This window comes from Gekko japonicus, unplaced genomic scaffold, assembly GCF_001447785.1.
Source record: "Gekko japonicus isolate JY-2015 unplaced genomic scaffold, Gekko_japonicus_V1.1 scaffold593, whole genome shotgun sequence".
NCBI lineage: Eukaryota > Metazoa > Chordata > Lepidosauria > Squamata > Gekkonidae > Gekko > Gekko japonicus.
In genome coordinates this window covers 529,507-551,645 of record NW_015169191.1, presented here as the reverse complement: position 1 = coordinate 551,645, position 22,139 = coordinate 529,507, and the positions used below count along the sequence as shown (strand labels likewise).

The 22,139-nt window shown below is 42.7% G+C and overlaps 1 protein-coding gene across 1 annotated transcript in view; it reads left to right on the top strand.

Moving 5' to 3' along the window:
* The first annotated feature begins 17,030 nt into the window (after positions 1–17,030).
* The window catches only part of PALLD (palladin, cytoskeletal associated protein), a 188,676-nt gene continuing 183,567 nt past the window's right edge, over positions 17,031–22,139 (top strand). The window contains exons 1-4 of the mRNA XM_015416244.1: positions 17,031–17,180; positions 17,653–17,713; positions 19,756–19,861; positions 21,766–21,840. Of these exons, the coding sequence (XP_015271730.1) occupies positions 17,706–17,713; positions 19,756–19,861; positions 21,766–21,840 (189 nt within the window). The 5' untranslated portion in view covers positions 17,031–17,180; positions 17,653–17,705. The remainder of the gene's footprint in view (positions 17,181–17,652; positions 17,714–19,755; positions 19,862–21,765; positions 21,841–22,139) is intronic.

Sequence of the window (22,139 nt, the reverse complement as noted above, 5' to 3'; positions counted from 1 at the left end):
CAGATACACTACATGGCAACACTCCACAATAGTAGCTGACTACACTACTTTTATAATGGATGAATGGATACCCTGAAAGGCTAGATGTAGCACACCTATTCACCCGATCAGTCACTGTGCAGCAATTCTACTTAAACTGGCAAAAAAGACAATCAGAGATGAAATAACCCTCTTCCAAAAATGAATAATGATAACAAGCATCCTGAGTGTGAAATTGCCTATGTCAAATGTTTGGAGGAAGTCTTTTTTATTATTTACTAGAAAACATTTTAAGATAGCTCTCTATGTTGAAGGTCCCCAAACATTTTGAGCCTGCAGGCACCTTTGGAATTCGAACACAGAGTGGTGGGCACAGCTGCAAAATGCCTGCTGCTGGAGGTGGAGCCAGCCACCAAGTGGCTGCAGCTGCTTACCTTCAGTTCCACAGTGAAAATAAATCAAGATGGGTAGCCGTGTTAGTCTGTCTGTAGCAGCAGAAAAGAGCAAGAGTCCAGTAGCACCTTTAAGACTAACAAAATATGTGGCAGGCGATGAGCTTTCATGAGTCACTTCTTCAGCTACCTGAAGAAGGCTCCATTTTGTGAAACAATTCCACCCACTCCCCCCACACACACACAAGGGAGGCCTTGTTTTTTCAGTCTTTTGAGAAGCAAACAAATGGGTGAAAATAGTCAGCCTCTGGCATAGGTCTCATTCTATCACAGCAGATTGTTATAAAAGGCTTAAAGCAGCCACTTTTAAAAAGAGAAGCCACCATGGCAGAAATTTGTAGGCAGTTAATCACCAAGGTAAGACCCATATAAGGTTGCCGGCTTTGGGTTGGGAAATACATGGAGATTTGGGGGGTGGATTCTGGAGAGGGTGGGGTTTGGCGAGGGACTTCAGAGGGATATAATATCCAAAGTGGCCATTTTCTCCAGGAGAACTGATCTCTATTGCCTGCAGATCAGCTGTAATCAGTGTTCCCTCTAAGCTGAGTCACTGTGAGCTAGCACACAGTTTTTTAGCCTCCGGCTCACACATATTTTGTCTCAGCTCAGGAAGGATGGCTCCAGAGCAATCTCGTTCATGCAGTAGCCCAATTGCTCGCTCACAACTTTAATGCCAGTAGCTCACAAAGTATTCTTTTTGCTCACAAGACTCCACAGCTTAGAGGGAGCATTGGCTGTATTCCCAGGAAATCTCCATCCACCACTGGGAGGTTGGCATCCCTAGGTCACCCAAACCATACACCCCTTTTGTAAATGTTTTAAGTCTAAATGGAATCTCTTTTGACACTCAAGAGAGGCTGGCAGTTCCCCAGCAGGTGTAAAGCAGTTTGGGAGGAAGGGAGTTCCCTTCCCCGCCCTGGTGGAAAAATGGCATGTTATGTCCACTGACCGCCACCAGGGGCAAGCGAATACCCCAGAGCTTGACTCTGTAAGAACAATGGGGACTAGGCTCCTTGTCTCTTCACTTGGGAACCAATAGGACCGTGGTGGGGGATTTAAACCCACCAACGGGACCTAGAGGGGCGTCCCCAGGTGTGTATATAGTTGGCCAGCCGGCCGTTAGTCTTTGTCTTTGTTGTGTACCAGTAAACCATGCTGATCACTACATCGGTCTCAGTGGTTTCTACATGCGTCTAACCCACTACACTTCATGGCACGAGAAAGGATTTCTCTCCATATAGTTCTCCTGCTCACAATAGCAGCCCCAGTGGTTGAAAGGAGGGGAAATCCTTTTAAAATAAATCTTAATTTAAAGGCTAAGCAGAGCTGAACCTTCCCCCTCTCTTTGTAAAAATGGCTTTGCATATCCCTGTGGAACAGTTCCCCCTTAAACTGACCAAAGAAGTCACTATACAGTGATATTCAGAGTATGATGCTCTTTGTCTCTTGGTTCTTTCAGTCAAAACATCATACTCTTAAAACATTCACATCTTTTCAGGTAATTAATCACTGCCTGATTGATTGATTGATTGATTTACTTCATTTGTGCTCCGTCTTTGTTCCTAATGGGGACTCAAAGTGGCTTACATCATTCTTCTCTCCTTCCTTTTATCCTCATAATAACTCTGTGAGGTAGGTTAGACTGAATGTATGACTGGCCCAACATCACCTGGCAAACTTCTATGGCACAGTGGGGATTTAAACCTAGGTCTTTCAGATCATAGCCCAGTGCTCTAACTGCAGTACCGAACTGTCTCTCTTAAAATACATTGTCTTCTACTGTAGTATAAACCTGAGATGCTAGTGTGGGTGGGGGATGAGGATTGGACAGGACTGTGAAAATCTAATTCCATATCCCCACTCAGCCATGAAGCTTGCTATATGACTGAGCCAATCACCTCTGTCAGCATAATGTACCTCACACGATTGTCGTGAAAATAAGATGGAGGATGGGTGAACCACGTACAATTACTCCATGCTCCTGGAGGAAGTATAGAAAATCACTTTATTTCCCACAGAGGACTGACTTAAATCCTGTCCCCATATCTATACACACACACACACACACAAAGACACACACACAAATGCATAGTTGGAGCCTCTGTGTCTTTAACCAGGAAGTTTATTCATTTATTGTTTTGTCTAGTAGAAAGTCAAACTATGGCTGGTGAATAGAGTGACTTCTTTATTAGATAGCAGAGTGTGGATCAAGTAGACTGAGACAGAGAATAGGGGTGGGAATCCAGAGGTAGGTTGAGTTTAAAACTCTTCTACTCCAGCCTTTTGAAAGATATGTTATCTTTTCCCCTAGTCAAACAGCAAGTAAATCTTGTTTTGTTGGCAGGACAACAGACGCAGATGGGAGGAGATGCTTGACATCTCAACAAATGAATTAGTGAAACAACTTGAAAACGTAGATAAGCTCACCACATTTTGTCTTCTGTTAAAGCATTCCACCCCCAAGAAGGAAGCTGTACAAAAACATTCAGTTTAATTACCTGTCAAAAGAAGTAAAGTTTCTGGAGACCACAGAGATAATGCTGTGATACATTTATTTTTTAACATGCAGTGATGGCAACTAATAATCCAAAAATGTATGTAGTCATTACCTCATTTCTAATATGGCATATATGTCCTGAACTTGTTACACAGGATTACTCTAGAATTCCTTTCTTCATTCATTAACTTCATTTATACCCTGCCTTCCTCCTCATTGACCCAAAGAGGCTCCATTTTATCCTCACAACAACCCTGTGAGGTAGGTTATGTAGAGTGCATAACTGGCCCAACATTTCCCACCAAGCTTCCATGGTAGAGTTCACACTTGAACCTGGGTTCTAGCAACACTCTAACCACTACACCACACAGGCTCTGAATAACACTACAGTTCTAAGTACAATTTCCTAGGAGAAAGTCCCATTGAATAGGCCTGTTTCTGAGTAGACTTTCTTAGGATTGCCCTCTAGATCAGAAAAGTCTTATTAGGCCCCTGCCACACGGCAGGGGTGAACGGGAGCCGGCCGAACTGCGCATGTCCGAGCATGCGCAGTTCGGCTCCGGGCCGGGGTTGAGCCGGCGCAAGGAAGCACCGGCGATCAAACGCCTGGCTTGAAGCGCGCCTACAAGTTGAATCACCAAGGTAGGTGGTTCAGTTTGCGGCGGATTTGGGCGGGGAAGGGCCAGTTTGGGCACGGAAGCAGGACACTTCCCAGATGTTGTGGTGTGATCGCGCTGCTTTGATCCGCCCCCGAACTGGCCCGCAACTGGCCCAAATCCCCTCGTGTGGACGGGACCTTAAATTTGGTGAGATTAAGTAAACAGGCCATAGTCTGGGGCACAGACAGTTCAGATTGGACAAAATCGAATACTCAAGACAATGAAGCTACTAGGAGAAGGGACAGGTATATCCTTCCCCAGAATATCCATGTATTTTCTCTTAAAGAAGCAAATGGCTTCTTTTCCTAGGAGAAAAATTAAGCACTGCATTTAGGGTCAAGTCATCACTCCAGCAGGAGTGTCTTAGGGGGTTGTTGGGAGCTGATCAGTGGTATGTATGGCTGTGCCTTTCCCCCCAAAAAATGACACAAGGGGGAGATAGATTTTACAATAACAATTTCAGCTAGAGTTGCCAACCTTCAGGTGGTGGCTGGAGGTCTCCTAGGAAAACAACTGTTTTCTAGGCAGCAGAGATCAGTTCACCTGGAGAAAATGGCCCACTTGGAAGGAATGGTATTATACATCATTGAAGTCCCTCCCTCCCCCATACCCTGCCTTCCTAGGCTCCGCCCTCAAAATCTCTAGGTATTTCCCAACCTGGAGCTGGCAATGCACTGTGCAGCAGGGTTAGAAGACTGTGAAATGAAGAGACTGAGCTGGCTTTCTCTGAGTGCTATCAAATCCAGAAAACTCCCAGCTCTCAGGCATCCCACTGAACTTAGGTCACCTTTCTCGATGAGGTTGTTTACCAATACAGTAGGTTTGTTGAAAGGGGTCTAATTCTCCAAGCTCAAAAGCATCTGGTCCTTAGTTGGAGGAATTTCTCTAGAGAAGTATATTTAGCTTCAAGCAGCTGTTAAGAAGGAAAACCTGCTGCTTTTGGTTGGAATGTGGGGTACTTGTTTGGGGTTTTGTTCCTGTGCTGGGTCTGCTTCAAGACTTAACCAGTTTCTACCAAGCCTGTGTTCAGGTTTTTTAAATTGTTGTTTAAGTACATTCAAAGAAACCAGATGTACATCTGATTGCAGGAAGTGGACTATGAGAGTGATCTGTTTCTCCTTGTATTCACTCCTGGTGAGAGCAGGAGTGTTGCATGCACTCTGTTGTTCTTATCAGGTTGGAGGAAACTAGGGTGTGTGTGTACATTTGGTGCTCCACCCAGGAAGTGTGTGTGTGGACAATGGGCAGGGAGGGTGTGATCTTGGTTATCACTGCACCTAGTCTAAGAAACTGCCCAAGTATTGGCCAGAATAGGGATTCTGTTAGTATATCACATCTCCTGCTACTTAATGCCCTACCAGTTGAGCTGACAGAGATGGGTGCAGGAACTCATGGCTTGTAGTCATGGGGGGGGGGAGGATTAAGTCTCCATGCTGTTGCCTCCTTAACAGGCTCAGCTCAGAAGTCTGTGGCTGCCATTGCAACCACGCATCTACCTGACTTTAAAAAAAGTCTTAATGTATATGGGAACTTTCTCACACAGATTTATTTGTTCTGGATTGAAGTCTATGATTATTTCTTTGTCAACATTACCTGCTGATAAATGGACATTTGGTTTCCTCTACCCTTTAAAGCATGTGGGACGAGATAAGTTTGCCACCGCCTGATCAAGGGTCCCCAATGTGTATATGGATGTATGTTCTTGTGTTTCCTGGAACCAGTATATGTACAGTTATGGAACTTCTATGAGACCAAAGCCACTGCCTATGGCAGCTGGCTTGTAGACCTGAATAGTATTTGTATTCTTCAAGAGAGCCTTAAAATGCCCTTTCAGTAAGTTTTCCATCTTCTGCTCACTATACATGTAATCTTACATAATTATTTGTAAATAAGTTGTTTTCTATTGTATGCTTCTTTATTTTGCATAGTGTACTAGTCATTGTTTAATATGAAGGTTTACAAATGGTCAGATTATAAGTAAAGACAAACTGTGACTCCCAAACTCTGTTAGAGGCACTTGAAAATAAGTTCAGTCATCTCTGTGGCCACCGTAGGGGACGCCAAGGTAAGAAGCATGAATTGATGACCCAAAGAAGACGCTGTTTACTATAACCATGTGAAGTTTTTGCATTCATCTGGTTAGGAAGGTGTATTTCTTCTGAATTATGTCTTAAATTTATGTATATTTTTGGTATTGGATACATGGTGAACAGAATAAGAATTGCTTTTGGGTGATACTTTTATTTCATCATTAGTGTATCGGTAAACAAAAGATGAAAAGAGTGACCGGAATGTGAAGAGTGACTGGAATGTGAACAATGAAGGAACAAATGGCTTCTGCATGCTAGACTGGTTCAGTTAATTGTTAAACTAAAGTGGTGGAGAGATATCTATTTATGTTTGACTGAAAAAAAATATTTGAAAGGTTCAGTTAATTGTTAAACTAAAGTGGTGGTTTGACTGAAAAAAAATATTTGAAAGTATGTTACAAAGGTCCTTCATTTCATGCATATTTACAAATACCTTTTAGGGAGGAAAATTCAAAATGAATAAAATAGAGTCTATACTACCCATGTCATGCAAGAGCTGTGATCAGTGTAGAGGTAAGCTGCCAACCCAGGTAAAGCCTGGAGATCTCCCAGAATTACCATTGATCTTCAGACAACAGAGATGAGTTCCCCTGGAGAAAATGGCTGTTTTGGAGGTTCCTCCCCTCCCCAAACCCCATCCTTCCCAGGCTCCATCCCCTAATCTCCAGGAATTTCCCAACCCAGAGCTGGCAACCCTAGTGTAGAGCCAGCTTGGTGGTAGTTAAAGTTGACTAGGGTCTGAGAGACCCAGGTGCAAACGCCTGCTCTGCCATGGAAGCTGGATGACCTGTGCCAGTCACATTCCCTGACCTACCTTATATGTTTGGTATGAGGGTAAAATGGAGGAGAGGAGACTAATATATGCCACCCGGAGGAGACTAATATATATACCATCTTGAGCTTCTTGGAGGAACAGCTGGATAAAAATGTAATCAATAAAATCTTATCTCCTAATGTTTTCGTTATGCATCTGTGGGTGTGGGCAATCTGGATTGGGGCCAGTGTGCTGTGAAAGCACTTTCTTAGCCTCCCACTAGTTTAGTCAATAAACAGTACCATCACAATAGTTGATTCTAACAGTTAAAATCATTGTTATTTACTCTCCATAGGTCACGTTGTAATCCATTACAGTCCTGCCTGCACTAACAAACAAACGAAGACCAGAACTGGGGGGGTATTGCCACTTCTCTGAATTGTTATTCCAGTTTCTTTCCTCTGATCCATAAACACATGTTGCCTTGCAGAAGAATAAGTGTGAACTGCAATATCTTGGGGGTGGGGAGTTGTCTTCAATGCGACTCAGCTTCTAATTCACATGTAAGTGCTAGAACTCAGTCTTAAGGAAAGGAGGGGAAACTGCATTTTCCAAGCATCTCTGAAGAGAAATCAGATAGCATTGGCACTGGATGATTATTAATTACTAAATTTGCTATCTGCTGATGTTTGAAAAACATTTGGATTTTGTGACATCCAGTGGTCTCTGAACGGAGAACTGCATTGGCAGAGAGAATCAGATTTTCTCAACCTGTTCTTCCACAGGGTGAAACTAGCCGCTTCCTTTCCAGCAAAAAAGGAGATGATCTGTCTTCTGTTCTTGCAAAATGAATAACAGCTGCCTTCTGTTCTACATACTGACTGTTAAAACTGCATTATTTAGAGTGTGTTATCTAACCCTTTAGACACTGATCAGTTTTCACTGGGAGATATTTTTCTGTTCTATCACCCAGCTTCTCTTTATAAATGTACCCACAAGGCATGTTGCAATCTATCAATGGGAGACGAAAACTAAACTCAGTGAGTGTACATTTTGTGTGTGTTTTTCACAGTAGAGGATGAGGAATACCGTGCCCACTTTTTCACTAAAAAACCCGTGACTTTCATAAACATGTTCAATAGAATAAGGCTTTCCCTTTTTACAGGAGTTCATTTTCGGACCTTATATAATGGCCCTGATCCAGCTGAGGTTAGCTGCAGTGCTAAATGCACTCATTGAACAAAGATACTATTGTTTCCAAAGAAGGATATGTAGGATCAAGCTGTAATTATCAATGGACTGTGTTAGTTGAGTAATTTAAGTTGCATTGCAACTTGGAGCAGGATCTTGTCTGTTTACTCCATTGAGCTAATTAGACTTGCTTCCTAGAATGTATAAAGACTGCAGTCTTAGAGAGCTGAAGTTAAGTCATGACTAATTTTAGCTGGTTTGTGAGCAGTATTTTTCAAAAGGCTGCACTAAGATTCTAATTTTAGCTTACATTGGAGGTTATGGCAGCTGAACACTTTGTTGTTAAAAAAGGCCTGGGATTTTCAGAATGATAATGAAGTCAGTGTAAAAAAGGCAGAGAGGCAGCACGGGGGTCTGTATGTGTTTTCGGAGTCTGATTTTATCTCAGAATTTATTATCCTTCAAGGCTGTGACCAACCTGTGATAAAGTCACATTGGATCAATGCCAGAAAGAAAAGTGAATTCTGACTGCACTTATGAAGTATAGCTGCCATGGATTAAAAACTAGTCTCAGGCCCCGGTCACATGGGAGGTTTAGGGCCGGAAGAGGGACGGATCGGGGGCGCAGCAAATGGGCGCGATCAAACCGCACCCGTCCCCGATCCGGCCCTTCAGGCCGAAAATGCGCAGCAAAAAAGAACCTGCTAAAGAGCAGGACTTACCTAAAACGCCGCAGCAAGCGCGGCCGTTGGATCGCTGGCGCGGCCATCTGCAGGAGCAATCAAGGCTCCCAGCCAAACTGCGCATGCGCACACATGCGCAGCCGGTGGCCTCGCGCTCCCTTCCATGGCTTTCTCCCCGGCATCTGTTCATGCCAGGGAGCAACTGCACGGCGGCTCACGGGATCCGTGTGATCCCGCCGCCACATGTCTCTTTTGGTGCGGCTTTCAAAAGCCGCACTTTGCCTGCATCAATTTCCCCCCGTGTGGCAGGGGCCTCATGGTGTTTTATTAGATGTTGATACAGAAGCTGCATAATTTTTGCTTATAAAAACTTTGTTTATGTTTGAAAGATCACCATATATAGATGCAAAGAGAATGTCTTGGTCATATTTTTATGAGAGACATCAAATGTAAAAGGAGATATTTTTTATTAGTGCTTTTAATGCTGACTGCGCACAAACATTTGGATTTAAGAAAATATGGGCTATGTATCCATGCAAACATGGTCTAATAGTTTTGAAATGGCAAAATTGCATTAGGCCTAAGAATTGGGAAGAGTTTAAAAAACAGAATTAAAAAGGCTTGTTGAAACAAATCATATATATTTTAGAAATGTCAGATAGTAAAAAGTACATTTGAATGAAATGATACAACAGCACTTTAGGAATTGTAATAGAAAAAACTGACATTCCAAAGAACAGTAATCTTTAATTTTCTCCAAATTGATATATTTAATGCTATTTAGGATAAAATTACCTTTAATTTACAACTTATCCCTTTGCACATCCCGCAGTGGACAGAACTATAATTCTACCCTCCATTTATGCCTTTTGATTTCAGTGCAACTGCCACTTTAAATTATCTTTTAAAAGCATGTAGAAAGAAAACCTTAATTATTCCTTGGTGACCTTTACTAAACATAGGTTGCAGCAGGATTATGCTTTGGAGGAAAACCTGAACTGTTTTCCTTAAGGGCTTAGCTTTAGCCTGCCTTAACTGTTTTATTTTTTTAAGGCCCTAGCCTGCGAGTGGCTGGATGCTCAGCTTTATTATTGTCCTCCCCCCCCCACGTCTCCAAATCTAAGATGTATACTTAGTTGCATTTGTACACACATACACACACATACAGACATACATGTGTGATTTCTTCCTAGGAGCTGCTCCATACTTCACTTAGAATTGATTTTCTTTGGATCAGAATAAGAGAGTATACGTCTGAATTACCACTCAAGATACGTGTACTTGACTAGGGCAGAAGGTGATTTCCAATGAGGCCTCTTAAGTACATCTCTGCCTTGAGTCACACACATTGATTAGAACACAATCCCAACTTGGTCCTATATTGACTAATTATTGTAATATTATTGCATTGACTGGAATTCATATGTAATGACTATGCTTGACCACTGAAGAATGCCATAAGGCGGAAATGCATTTGGTCAGGGTTGCATAAGGTCTATGTCTGAGTTTGCTGTATGATTTTCATCTGAACTGAGGCTGCATTTGGGCCTGTAATTGTTTTTACACTATTTTGTAATAAAGACGTATTTTTGTATAATTGGCATATATTTATGTCCTATATTCAGCTATTTTTATACTGGGCCATTTAATTAGGATTTATATAACCTTCTAGGTTCTTAATTCGTTCTTTTGGGTTAAGTTTTCTCTTCCCTCCATTTCTGTCCTCTACAGCTTATAAGCTTTCACGTACTGGAGAAAACAAGTTACTCCAAGCCCTGATGGTTATGAAGAACACTTAGAATGCCCCAGATAAAAGCTGCAAATCTTGCACAAGGTTATGCATGAATGTCATTGGGACATAAGCACATATAACTGTGCCCTGGACTGAAGCCAACATCCTCTTTCCTTGAGTCTTCAGACTGTTTTGGGTTTTTTTAAAAAAAGGCAATGAAGGGTGTGAACCTCTCACCCTCATTAATCATCCTAAAGAGCCAGGTCTGCAGCAAATAGCACAATAGTTATCCTTTTGTCACTACTGATTATTCACTGTTTTTATCATCTAACAAGACATAATGTGGAATTAAAACCTAGTTAGGGCAGGAATTGCTGTAGGAAGGAAAAGCAGAAAACAGGATTGATGCAGGGAAAAGAACAAATGACAGAATGCTAAAACCCTGAAATAAAACCGTTGGAAGAAGGGTTCCTTCCCCCCTCCCCTTTCCCTGAGAGATCCAGTAATATTGAAATAATAAAACGATACATGACAGGCTGAACATCTGGATTTAAGTTCTAAGTTCTTTTCCAGAGTCCTGAAAACTGTCCAATCCACCGCAGTGTGGGTCCGCTCTTTTTCAGTAGCAGCTCCAGCACTATAGAGTGCTCTCCCAGGGGAGATGCAGATGGCTCCTACAGGTGTCTGGTTTCTGCAGCAGTTTTAAAGCTGTTCCTTTCAGGCAGGTACTTGGCAGTTAGATTATAAGGAGGTATTCCCAAGAGGACCAGTTCTGTGGTTTGGGTTTTTTCCCCCTGATTGTCCTTTTAAATTGTCTATGTATTTATTTATTTACTTCGTTTATACCCCACTCCCCCCCGCCCCCCGGGATCCAAAGTGGCTTGCAGCATTACTTCTGGGCCTGCTTTTTGTAAGATGCTTTAATCCACTGTGGCCAGTCAGAAAGGCATCATACAAATACTTAAATAAATAAGGTTAAAATCCGTCAAAGGGACTTGCTCTTCATTGTTAACAAAGTTCACCATAGCTTTAATCCACACCATCTCTCGGTTCTTAATTTTCATTATACATGACCCATATACAGCAAACTAATAACAGACCCAAAATATCAGGCTGATTTAGGGTTGCCAACCCCCCCCCAGTTTGCCAGGGGTCCCCCGTTTTGGGGGGGTTCCTACCTGCCGCCCGCCAGATGGCCAGCGGGGGAGGCCCCACCCCCAACACCCACAGCCACCCCTCCCTTTAAGTGTGTGGAACCCGTGTTTCCTCCCAAGCCTGTGTTTCCTCCCAAGTCCGATCCACTTGAGATCAGGCTCGCAGGGAAATGCCAGCTTTGTGCATTTAAAAGGGAAACACAGCTGCTCTTAAAGGGGAAACGCCGGCTCCTGCTCTTAAAGGGGAAACACCGGCTCCTTTAAGTTTCTGGAGATCCGGCGCACGGGCGGGGGCGGCGGCAGATGTCCCCAACGTGACGTCATCCCGTCAGGGATGCCCCGCCCCCTCCAGGAAGACCCCCAAAGTCCCCCGCTGGGGGTGGAAGATGGACTTGGCAACCCTAGGTTGATTGTGCAGCAACTGAAATGTGATAATAGGCAGCAATTCACACATTTAATAAATATCCTTTGTGTTTGCTCATTTTAAACATCCTACAACTTTATAACGCTCTCACCATTCTCTGCCACCCATCACTTAAATATTGCACCAATCAGGAAAAAATACAACCTAATCCAAGGCCCACCCTTTGCAGTATTTAACTTGGTGCCAGACTTGTTGGGCACAGTAATACACAGAACAGCTTCTCTGTCTTCCAAGGAGCAAAGTCCAGCTCATAGAGAACATCTAGGTGGGACCTGAAGTTCTCCAGGAATTACAACAGATCTAAACACCACAAAGATCTGTTCTTCTGGAGGAAAATGGCAGTTTTAGAAGGAGGACATTATGGTAATTCATCCCTGCTGAGCTCCCTCCCCAAACTCTGCCCTCCCCAGGCACGCCCCCAAATCTCCAGGAATTTCCCCAGCCAGAGCTGGCAACCCTACATGAATGCAAAAATAGTGGCCGCTCAGACTTACAGCATACTTTCTGTCTACAGGCTTCCTCTTTGGAAAATGAGGCCAAACGGGGCTACTGAGTAAACAAAGTATTTTGATTCCATGCTGAAGTGATCTATTTTCTCCGGGCGCAATAGTACACGCAGTAGGAACTCGTTGGATTTTAATTACAAGGAAGGAGTGGTAGAATGTTTTAGTTCCATCATCAACATTTCCTAGCCTTAAGGGATGTATGGTTTATTCTTCTGCATAGGGAAATTGTATACATAATTTTCATTAGCATGAATAGAAGTCACTTTGCCTGCCTTATCCTATTGTGTGTTGATTAGAGAAGGCACTGTTCTACTCTGGAATCCATCTTAAACATAAAGAAACATTATTTCTTTGTATATTTTTGTTGAGGCCCATATCCTGGTTGTGTTAACTGATGTTGTTAAAAGAAATTCTCTTGATTCCTCTTAACCTAATTTCTCCTTGAAATCCAACAATCCATTGTTTTCCCTCATTTTAGGAATTTGGAGTGTTTCTAATTAATTTGAAGAGAGCTGGGGCAGGAAGGGAGGTTCTGCAAAAATCCACAATTTCATTCTGTACCTTCTCAGAGGCAGGCAACGTCTCCCCAGCCTTCCTATTCTCCTGCTAGAACATCACCCTGTGGTGTATAACATAAGACAAGGGTTGGAATTATAAAAGGGTGTACTGATTTCTCTACAAAGACAAATAAAAGAGAAATGGCTCTCTTAAAAGAGAAAGAACAGAGTAATCAATGGCTATATCTAAGAAAGTGAATTTTCGAAAAAGAAATTCCCCTCCCCATAACAATGCTAGTGTTAACCTTATATGAAAAAGGCAGGAAGTGATTTGTTTTAGAGAGAATGCTGCATTGGCCCATTGGTTGGGGTTCTTTCATATGAAGACTGGCCCAAGGTCGGCTTTGAGCATACTAACACCCTTTGACTGACATAACTTGGAATATGTGATCAGTCAGGAACTGCCCATAAACTGGAATGGCTATTCTGAAGCTCTAACTCATTGCCCAGCAAAAAGAACCAATTGGTTTTCCCCAGTGCTGATCAGAAATGGTAACAACCCCAAACTCACTAGAATCCCATTTTGCTGGACACAAGTAACAGATTACTATCTGAAAATATAATCCCAGCTCAACATTTGTCAGATGCTTTGCAATTTTACTTTACTTTCAGAGGGTAGCCATGTTGGTTTGTAGTAGAACGGCTGGATTCAAGTCCAGCAGCACCTTAGAGAACAACAAAATTTACTTGTGAATTTCGTGAACGGCAGAAGCAAATTTTCTCTTTCTGTTTAAGACAGGAGGGTGGATTTGAGCATTTAGTACATAGTTGCTTTGATTGGAATCTTCCATGCCAGACTTTATTGTTTAGAAAAGGAAGGGTCTGCTCACTAAAAATGAGTTATAAGTCTTGTGTGAGAAGTGGTCTCTGTGAGGTCATGTGACCTGTCCTGCTAGCATTAACCTCTAAAACGTTGAGGGCATAGAAGGTATGATATACAACATAGTTGTGCCAGTCAGGCATCTGCAGGCAAGAATCAAACACATGTGCTGGTAGAGTCATAACAAAACTAAGAAGACTGATAACTTCCATGTCTTGTGACAGAGTGAGACCTTTGTAACCTATTCTGAACATAATTCAAGTTACTGTTTAAAAAGATTACAATTAAGGACATAGTTGAAACTTAGCACAATGTTAATGGTCCACATAGGTACATACCATTCCAAGGCATTTTTGGGTAGATAGACTGCAATGTTTGAAAGAAGACATTTCTTTTAAAATTCCCTATAGTACAGTACTGCTGTATTTCTAATATGTGTGTGCTATAAATTCTAAAGTACATGTATAAATGTAGAGGGAAAAGTATTTTCTTCCTGTGAAAGAAGATCACTTTTTACATAGTTGCTTTGGTGTGTAAACTTGGTTATGGACCCAATCCCCTTCTCCTTTTTTTATGGATCTGTGAGATGAAGAAAAAATGTACCCAACCATGTAGAATGCTGTGGCATGCAAACAGTACCATCCTAACCAGAGTTAAAGGTAAAGGTTCCCTTGGTCGAAAGCCAGTCGAGTCCGACTCTAGGGTTGCGGTGCTCATCTCCGTTTCAAAGCCGAAGAGCCAGCGTTGTCCGAAGACGTTTCCGTGGTCATGTGGCCGGCATGACTAAACAGCAAGGCGCACGGAACGCTGTTACCTTCCCACCGAAGTGGTACATATTTATCTACTTGCAGTTTCTTGCTTTCGAACTGCTAGGTTGGCAGGAGCTGGAACTAGAGATGGGAGCTCACTCTGTCATGCGGCACCCAGGTCTCGAACTGCTGAACTACTGACCTTCCACAGCCTGCAGTTCAGCATCTTAACCACTTGAGCCACCGCAGCTCTGTTTAGGATGGTACTGTTAATCTGGATGGTGCAACCGTTGGATGGATTCATGGTTGGTTGAAAAATCATACCCAACGAGTGCTCGTAAATGGCTCTGCATCTACGTGGAGGGAAGTCTCGAGTGGAGTGCCACAGGGCTCGGTCCTAGGCCTGGTGTTGTTCAATGTTTTTATAAATGACCTGGAGGAAGCCATAGAGGGGATGCTTATCACATTTACAGATGACACGAAGCTGGGTGGGATTACTAATTCTGAAGAAGACAGAGTCAGGATTCAATATGATCTAGATAGGCTGGAACAGTGGGCTGAGACAAATAAAATAAATTTCAATAGATATAAGTGCAAAGTCCTACACTTAGGTACAAAAATATCAAAGGCACAGATATAGAATGGGAGGGACTTGGCTTGACAGCAGCACATCTGAAAGGGATCTAGGTGTTCTGGCTGATCACAAGCTAAACGTGAGCCTGCAGTGCGATGTGGCTGTGAAGAAAGCTAATGCAATCTTAGGATGCATTAACAGAAGCATTGTGTCCAGATCAAGGGAGGTGGTAGTTCCGCTCTATTCTGCTATGGTCAGGCCTCATCTGGAGTACGGTGTCCAGTTTTGGGCACCACATTTTAGGAAGGATGTTGACAAGCTTGAGCGTGTCCAGAAGAGGACAACCAGGATGATAAGAGGGTTGGAATCCAAGTCTTATGAGGAAAGGCTGAAAGAGTTGGGTACGTTTAGCCTGGGAAAGAGAAGGCTTAGAGGGGACATGATTGCAGTCTTCAAGTATTTGAAGGGCTGTCATGTAGAAGATGGAGCAGATTTATTCTCTGTTGCTCCGGATTGCAAGACTAGATCTAATGGGTGGAAATGACAAGGGAGTCGTTACCGGCTAAATATCAGGAGAAACTTCCTAACTGTAAGAGTGGTTGAGCAGTGGAACTAGGGTTGCCAAGTGCTTATCTGTTCCGGAGCGGGGGAGTCTAGCCTTGCTCCGGGAGTCTTTGCGTGCACCGCAAGCACATCACATGGAAGTGACACAAGCACGTCGGGGACGTTGGGGACAGGGCCAGAATCATCCGAGGGAAAACCACAGAGTTTTCCCTCGGATAATTGTGGCCCTGCCCCCAACATCCCCGACGTGCTTGCATCACTTCCGTGTGACGTGCTTTGGGGGTGGGGTTCCCCCCGGGGCCCCGATCCGGCAGCGGATCTGAGAGGCACACATGGGCACAAGGGCCTGACTGGCAGTCAAAGTGCTGACCACATGCACCAGCCCTGCTACAAGCCATATATGTCCTTCCCCTTAAAAAAAACAGAGGCCAGACTTGAGCTTACAGACCCCACATCCAAGACCAACCTCCTAGGACACTGGGCCAGGAAGACAGATACAAAGGAGGCATGCCTTCGGACATTAAACACCCCACTGCAGTCCCGATTTCACCACCAGACATTAGGGGCCAGGCAAAGAACATTGCAAAGCGAGGCCTGGCTCAGTGGAGAGGCACAAGGATAGCATGGCCAGAGCTCCTGGTTTGATTCTCATATGGGGAATGGCCAGAGGCAAGCAAAAGTCTTGGGACTGATGTTTTGCCAGAAAAGGTGGAACAGGATGGCCCAGCTGATGAGCTGTCCCAGACAGCAGTCATTTTCGCCGAGACACCTCTTCACATTCCCTCTATGTTGCTCCTCTGAGCTGTGTCTGAGCAGGAAGGGGATAGGGACCACAGAGCCGTGGCCATGTCTGTCTGTTGCCACTATCTGTAAGAGTGAGAAGCAGCCCATTAAAGCTCCTAGGGAGGCCCAGACCCCACCTTAGAGATGCCAGATCCCCTGATGGGGGTCCCCCATTTTCAGGCCCCACTTTTCCACTGCTGGCCAGCTGGCTGGCGGGGGGAATTACACTCCCAAACAGGGAAGGATGGGAAATTAAATGTGATGTGTCTACGTGACCCAAAAGTGACATAGGTATGTTGGGGGCATTGGGGGGGGGCGATGCTCTGGTTTTTGGGCAAAACTCTATGGTAGAAGCTAATTCTACCATAGATTTTTGCCCCAAAACCAGAGTGTCCATTCCCGACATCCCTGACATGCCTATTTCACTTCCGGGTCACACAGGCACATCATATTTATTTTCAGCATTCCTCCCTGTTCCCAGTAAGTTCACCCCTCACTGGCAGTTTGGAGGGACCTGGCAACCCTACCCAACCTCCAGCTGGGAACCAGGAGGAGGCTCCAGCCACCAGGCCCAACCTCCCTTATCAGCTCCAGTACCACACTCCAATGTGCCAAGCCACATTTTTATGGCCACATTTCAGTTCAGCATGGCCATAGCCTCTCACATAGAGAAATATGAAAATTCTTTTGAATATCACAAGTATTTCTGCTGCCAGTGTCTTCTGTGAATTGATTCTTCTCATGTACACATCTTGTCCTTTTAATAATTTTGTACTTTCTTAGTGTACTGTTTCTTTAGCACTTTCTATTCTTTCTTTTTTCATTAATTGCAGGTGGTTCTGTGAAGGCAAAGAGCTAAAAAATTCTCCTGATATTCAGATCTGTTGTGAAAACGGAGGAGTCCATAGACTAATTATATCAGAAGCCTTTGAGGACGACACAGGGCGCTATTGTTGTCTTGCCTCAAACTCAGTTGGATCTGACTCTACATCTGCAGAAGTATTTGTTGAAGGTGAGAGAGCATGACAACTAATGAGGCCACACACATTATATGCATTATGTACAGATTCCAAGAGATTCACAGTAATAGCCCTAACTTATAAAGGGATGTAAGTTGCAGTGGGAGGCATGTAGCTGTATCCTGTATCCATTGCTTGCCTGGACCAGGTGGTCTCTGTGATTCTGTAGGGCTCAAACAGTCTAATCTTTGACATGAAATCTATAAAATTGTGATATCTGGGTGTAAGGGTTTGAAAACAGTGATTCTACAAAAAAAAAAAACCCTTTCAACTGGTGAATGTTTGTGCTGCAAACATAATTGTAAAGGGATGGAAAAGTTTGTTTTTCTTTAACTTATATTTATTTATTTTTATTTATTTATGTTTCACATTTATATCCCGCCCATCCTGTAAACACGCTTTGTATTGAAGTCCAGCTGATGACCATGATGGCATGAGCTTCTCTTTTTTTTGGTCTACTTGCAGGTGCCAGTTCCTCTGATTCTGACAGTGAAATTTTCAAATCAAACTCTGGAGCCATGCCACAGTAAGTTTACATAGTACAGCCCTTAGTTACACACTGTTTCTAGGATGGTCTGGAGGGATTATTGCAAAGCTGTTCTGCTTCACCTCTTCTTCCTACAGTCACAGCATGGGAAAAAGACAACCCAGTGTTAATTAATGATTAGGCCATGTTAAAATGCCGCATTGAACCTTGGACATGGGGAAACAGAGGTGGATTTTCATTCACAGTCTCCATTTGGATAGCCAGTTAGAAAGTCTACGCTGGCTGAATCTTCAAAGCAAATTTGATTTACAGACACAGTCAGGAAGGTTTTCTGTACAGCATTATCTATTTCCATTAATGTCACTTAGTTCTACATAACAAAAACCATTCTCGTGTCAGTGACACCTGAAATTCTGCGTATTTGAAAATCTAGGTATGTAGCATATCAGTGTGTGTGACTTTTTGTTGAAACTTAGTTTGTGCTCTTTCTTATCTATATATTTGCTCCTGTTTGGGATTTATATGGCCTCTTTCACATTATCATTCTAAACTGGATGTTATGAGTAAAGCAATAGAGGGATGGGGGTTTCATATAGCAAATTTAATCCCATTAATAAGCCATTCCCAAAGTGCTATGGCCATTTCAAGCTGCACCACTTTCCCCCTGCCCATTTTCACCATGCAATCTTCCTTGCCCTTTTTTCTGAATGTTCTAAGTTGAGTGCTATAGCACTAAACCAATATAGTCTGAAGTGCTATATATAGTGCTATAGCACTCAATTTAGGACGTTTGAAGAAAAACGGTGAGGAAGATCATGTGGCAAAAAAAGGGCAGGGGGAAAGCAGCATTGTAGGAAGCTCTATGGGCATTTTACACAGCACACCACGGCTATTCAGAAGCACAACGAAGAGGTAAAAATGAAAGAAAGCAGTTTCCCTCAAAAACAGTTCAGCCCAGCTTTGCCATCGGGGTGCAAATGGCTTTGTATGAACAGGCAAATAAAATCTGTTAGCAGCCAGTTGCTAAAACGGTTGTGTCTGAACTGACACAAAAAAATCCATTAGCAACCTGCTACTGAAACGGATTACAAAGGCTGTCTGAAAGGGGCCAAACTCTTTGAAAATGAGTGATTCCAGTCTGTGAAGGCAGGCCTCTAGAGGAAAATGAGTAGTATATCTTTATAAGGATATCTTAATTTTATTTCAATGGGTTTTTGTTTGTTTGCTAAGGGAGAAGACAAGCATTTTTTCATAAATAAAAACTTTTTTTTTAAAGAAAGAGTAGACTTAAAACTTCAGTTTATAGATCTCTCTGCTGCATGTGAAGAGTAACCAATGGAAATGCTTCTATTTCCACACCTGAATAGCTGTGGGGAAGGGAAGTAATGCACTTCTGCTGACTGGTTAAATCCCCTGCTTCCTGAATGGTTGTCCAACAGCCTCTCAATTTATCCCAATGAATTGTCCCAAGGATAAAATTAAATAAGATTATATAGTATGAACAAGCAACTGGAGGCCTTGGAGCCACATCTAGCAGCCTAAAGAGTACCGGTTACCCCTTGCCAATAGGCAACCCAGAGGCGAAAGAAATAAAGAGAACAATTGGTACATGGGACATTGGCACTCCATGGTGCTGGAAGTGTGTGTGTGTGTGTCTTGTCCACCAAGCTGCATTCTTTCACAGCAAGACTACTTCCTAACAGCAGTATATGCTAACCTGTCTCCCACCCCATCAGGGAGAGGGCAATAAATGAAACATGATTATCAAGATGAGCAATTCAGATCATGACAGCCATAGAAGATGCTTAGTCAAAAGCCACATGTGAGGTTCAGCAAATGATATATGAGTTGTCTTTAGTGTGAGTTAGCAGTAGTGTGCCAGAAAGAAAAACCCTGTTCACACTAGCAACACATTGGTTGGATGCACGCAGTTGCATTGCTATATGAAGACAGGACTGGAAGCTATCAGTGGGCTAGATCACTTCTGTGGCTGTCATGGGCTACCATGGTCATGCGAACAGGCCGTATAGGAGGGAGGCAATCATAGGAACATTGTCTGACTTTTTTCCTTCTTTATGCAGGGCCCAGAAGAAAAGTACTTCTGTTTCTTTAACAATAGGATCGTCTGCTCCAAAGGCTGGGATCACTACAGCAGTAATCCAACCTATCTCAGTGCCTAATCAGCAAGTATGTAGATGTCACATTTTAACTTAGTTATGTTCTGGGTAACTTGTGACACAGACGTTTGTAAATAAATGAAATGACTTGCAACTATTCCAGCTTGAATTCCTTGTTAGATGCAATTGCTCCACAAAGTCTTCCCTAGAAAACAAAACCCTTTTTGTGGAATGTGATTTTTAAAAATTCTACCTTTACAACCTACCTAGTCCTTTGTACTAAACTGCTTATTTTATCTTAGTAGCATGGGAAATGCTGTAACCTCTTATGCCATCTTGGCAATTCCAGGCCACATCATACCACATTGCTTTGCCAGAGATCGCAGGGGAACTCTGCTGATGTTGGGAGGGGCTGTTTCATAGGCTCCTCCCACATAGCCTGGAAATGTCAGCATTAGCAGAGCAGCGGGGGGGGGATACAGCAGCTACCATGCCACTAAGGTAGGTGTCCCCAACCTCTTTGCATCTTGGGACACTTTTGGAATTTTGAGAATATGGAGCAAATGCCCCAACAAAATGGCTGCTGTGGGGAATGAATTTAATCACAAAGCATTGAGAGGTTATATAAAGCATTAGGAGGTTCCAAAGCAAGCATCCTCCTGAGATGGTGCTCCCCAAAGTGATATCTCCTGGACTCTTCTGTACCTCCTGTACTATTGAAGTGGAAGGAGGTCAGGACTGGCTCTTCACTTTGGAGAAGAGATGTTTTGGGGGAGAAGCAACTGGGTACCATAAAATGTACTGGCTGAATAACACAAAGTGGAATTACAATAAAGATGTCTTGGTTTTACCTTCATGTGGTCTGTATTCACATTTCTCTTATCATTCTGGAATAATTTCAACATCCCCTTACTAGAAATTTGGATTTGTACAGCATCAAACAGAGTATTTATTAGGGACGGGCACAAATTTTGCCCTGTTCATGATTCGTGAACTGAAGTTAATGATGGGTCTACTGTCACGAACTTCCACTAACTTTTAAAGCAGTTTGAGGTGGTTCATGGATAGAACAGAAAGCAGGGGTTTAAAGGGACTCTGAGTCCCTTTAAATCCCTGCTTTCTGTTCCCCATGAAAGCCACAAGAACAACTGAGCAGTGGGGAGGCACTGCCAGGTTTGGTTTGGTTTGCGGTTCGGTTCATGGTTCGTCCATGAACCGACAGGAATCACATTTTTCTTGGTTGTGCACATCCCTAGTGTTTATAGTATTAAATAGCAATAGCTGCATATTTAATTTTTGGAATAAAATGTTCAATAAATAAAACAAAAAATTAGTAGCAAGGTCATATTCTGTGCACTCCCATTTAAAATTAGGTTTGTTTATCGTAGGCAGCTGAGTATATTTTGTGTTTAAATTATGTTTACTTTTCCCAATTTCAGTATATGTGCTGCTGAAGCGAGCACAAATTGTGTTTACTTTTGCGTTTATATAAGTTGCCTTATGAATAATTTGAATGGAAAGGTAGCATATGCATATTTAATTGCATCTCACAGATCTGTTCTAATAATGGTAATGCCTTCTTCCGATGCAAGGTGTCTTTTGTCTGATGAAGAAGACCCTCTTGCATCAAGAGGAAAGAGCTATCATCAGTGAATGGTGTTAGCGAGATTCAGACTTATATCTGGCCAAACTGACCAGTTTTTCTGCAGTTGGGTTGTTTATTTTTATCCTTTAGACCCAGTAATTTGGCTCTCTACAAGGCTTTAAAGTCAAAAATTAAAAATACAATAAACAGAAAAACTACAAAATAGGAAATATATGAGAGTTTAAGCCAAAATACTAGCTTTAAAAGGGGGGGAGGTATGCTGTTTTGGGCATTGTGTGTGTAAATGGGCTAGACTGTTTTTGAATGCAATATATTATTACTAATGATACCCCTGTGTCCTGCAAATACTTGCATCTTTCTTTTTTTAGGTCCAAAGTCCTACTTCATACCTCTACAGATTAGATGGATCTAAACCCAGTCATGCTGTGCCTATTTTTACAAAGGTATGGTTTCTCCTCTGAGATTCTCATAGAACGAATACAGGATCTAATAGCAAAAACATCTTTAGTACATGGATCACATAAAGATCATATTAAAAATTAATGCTGTTCCTTTTTTTAAGGAAAGTCTCTTTTATGTACTGGTTATTTTCTATTTCTTGTACTGTAAGAGACAGAGTTTATGTATTTTAGTGATTTTTTGTTTACTAATTAATCTTCTGTTCCTGGTTATAAAATCCTCATCATATGGGTAACAGTGAAGATGTATCCTCCTGGTTGTCTTATATGCCCCTGGAAGGTCT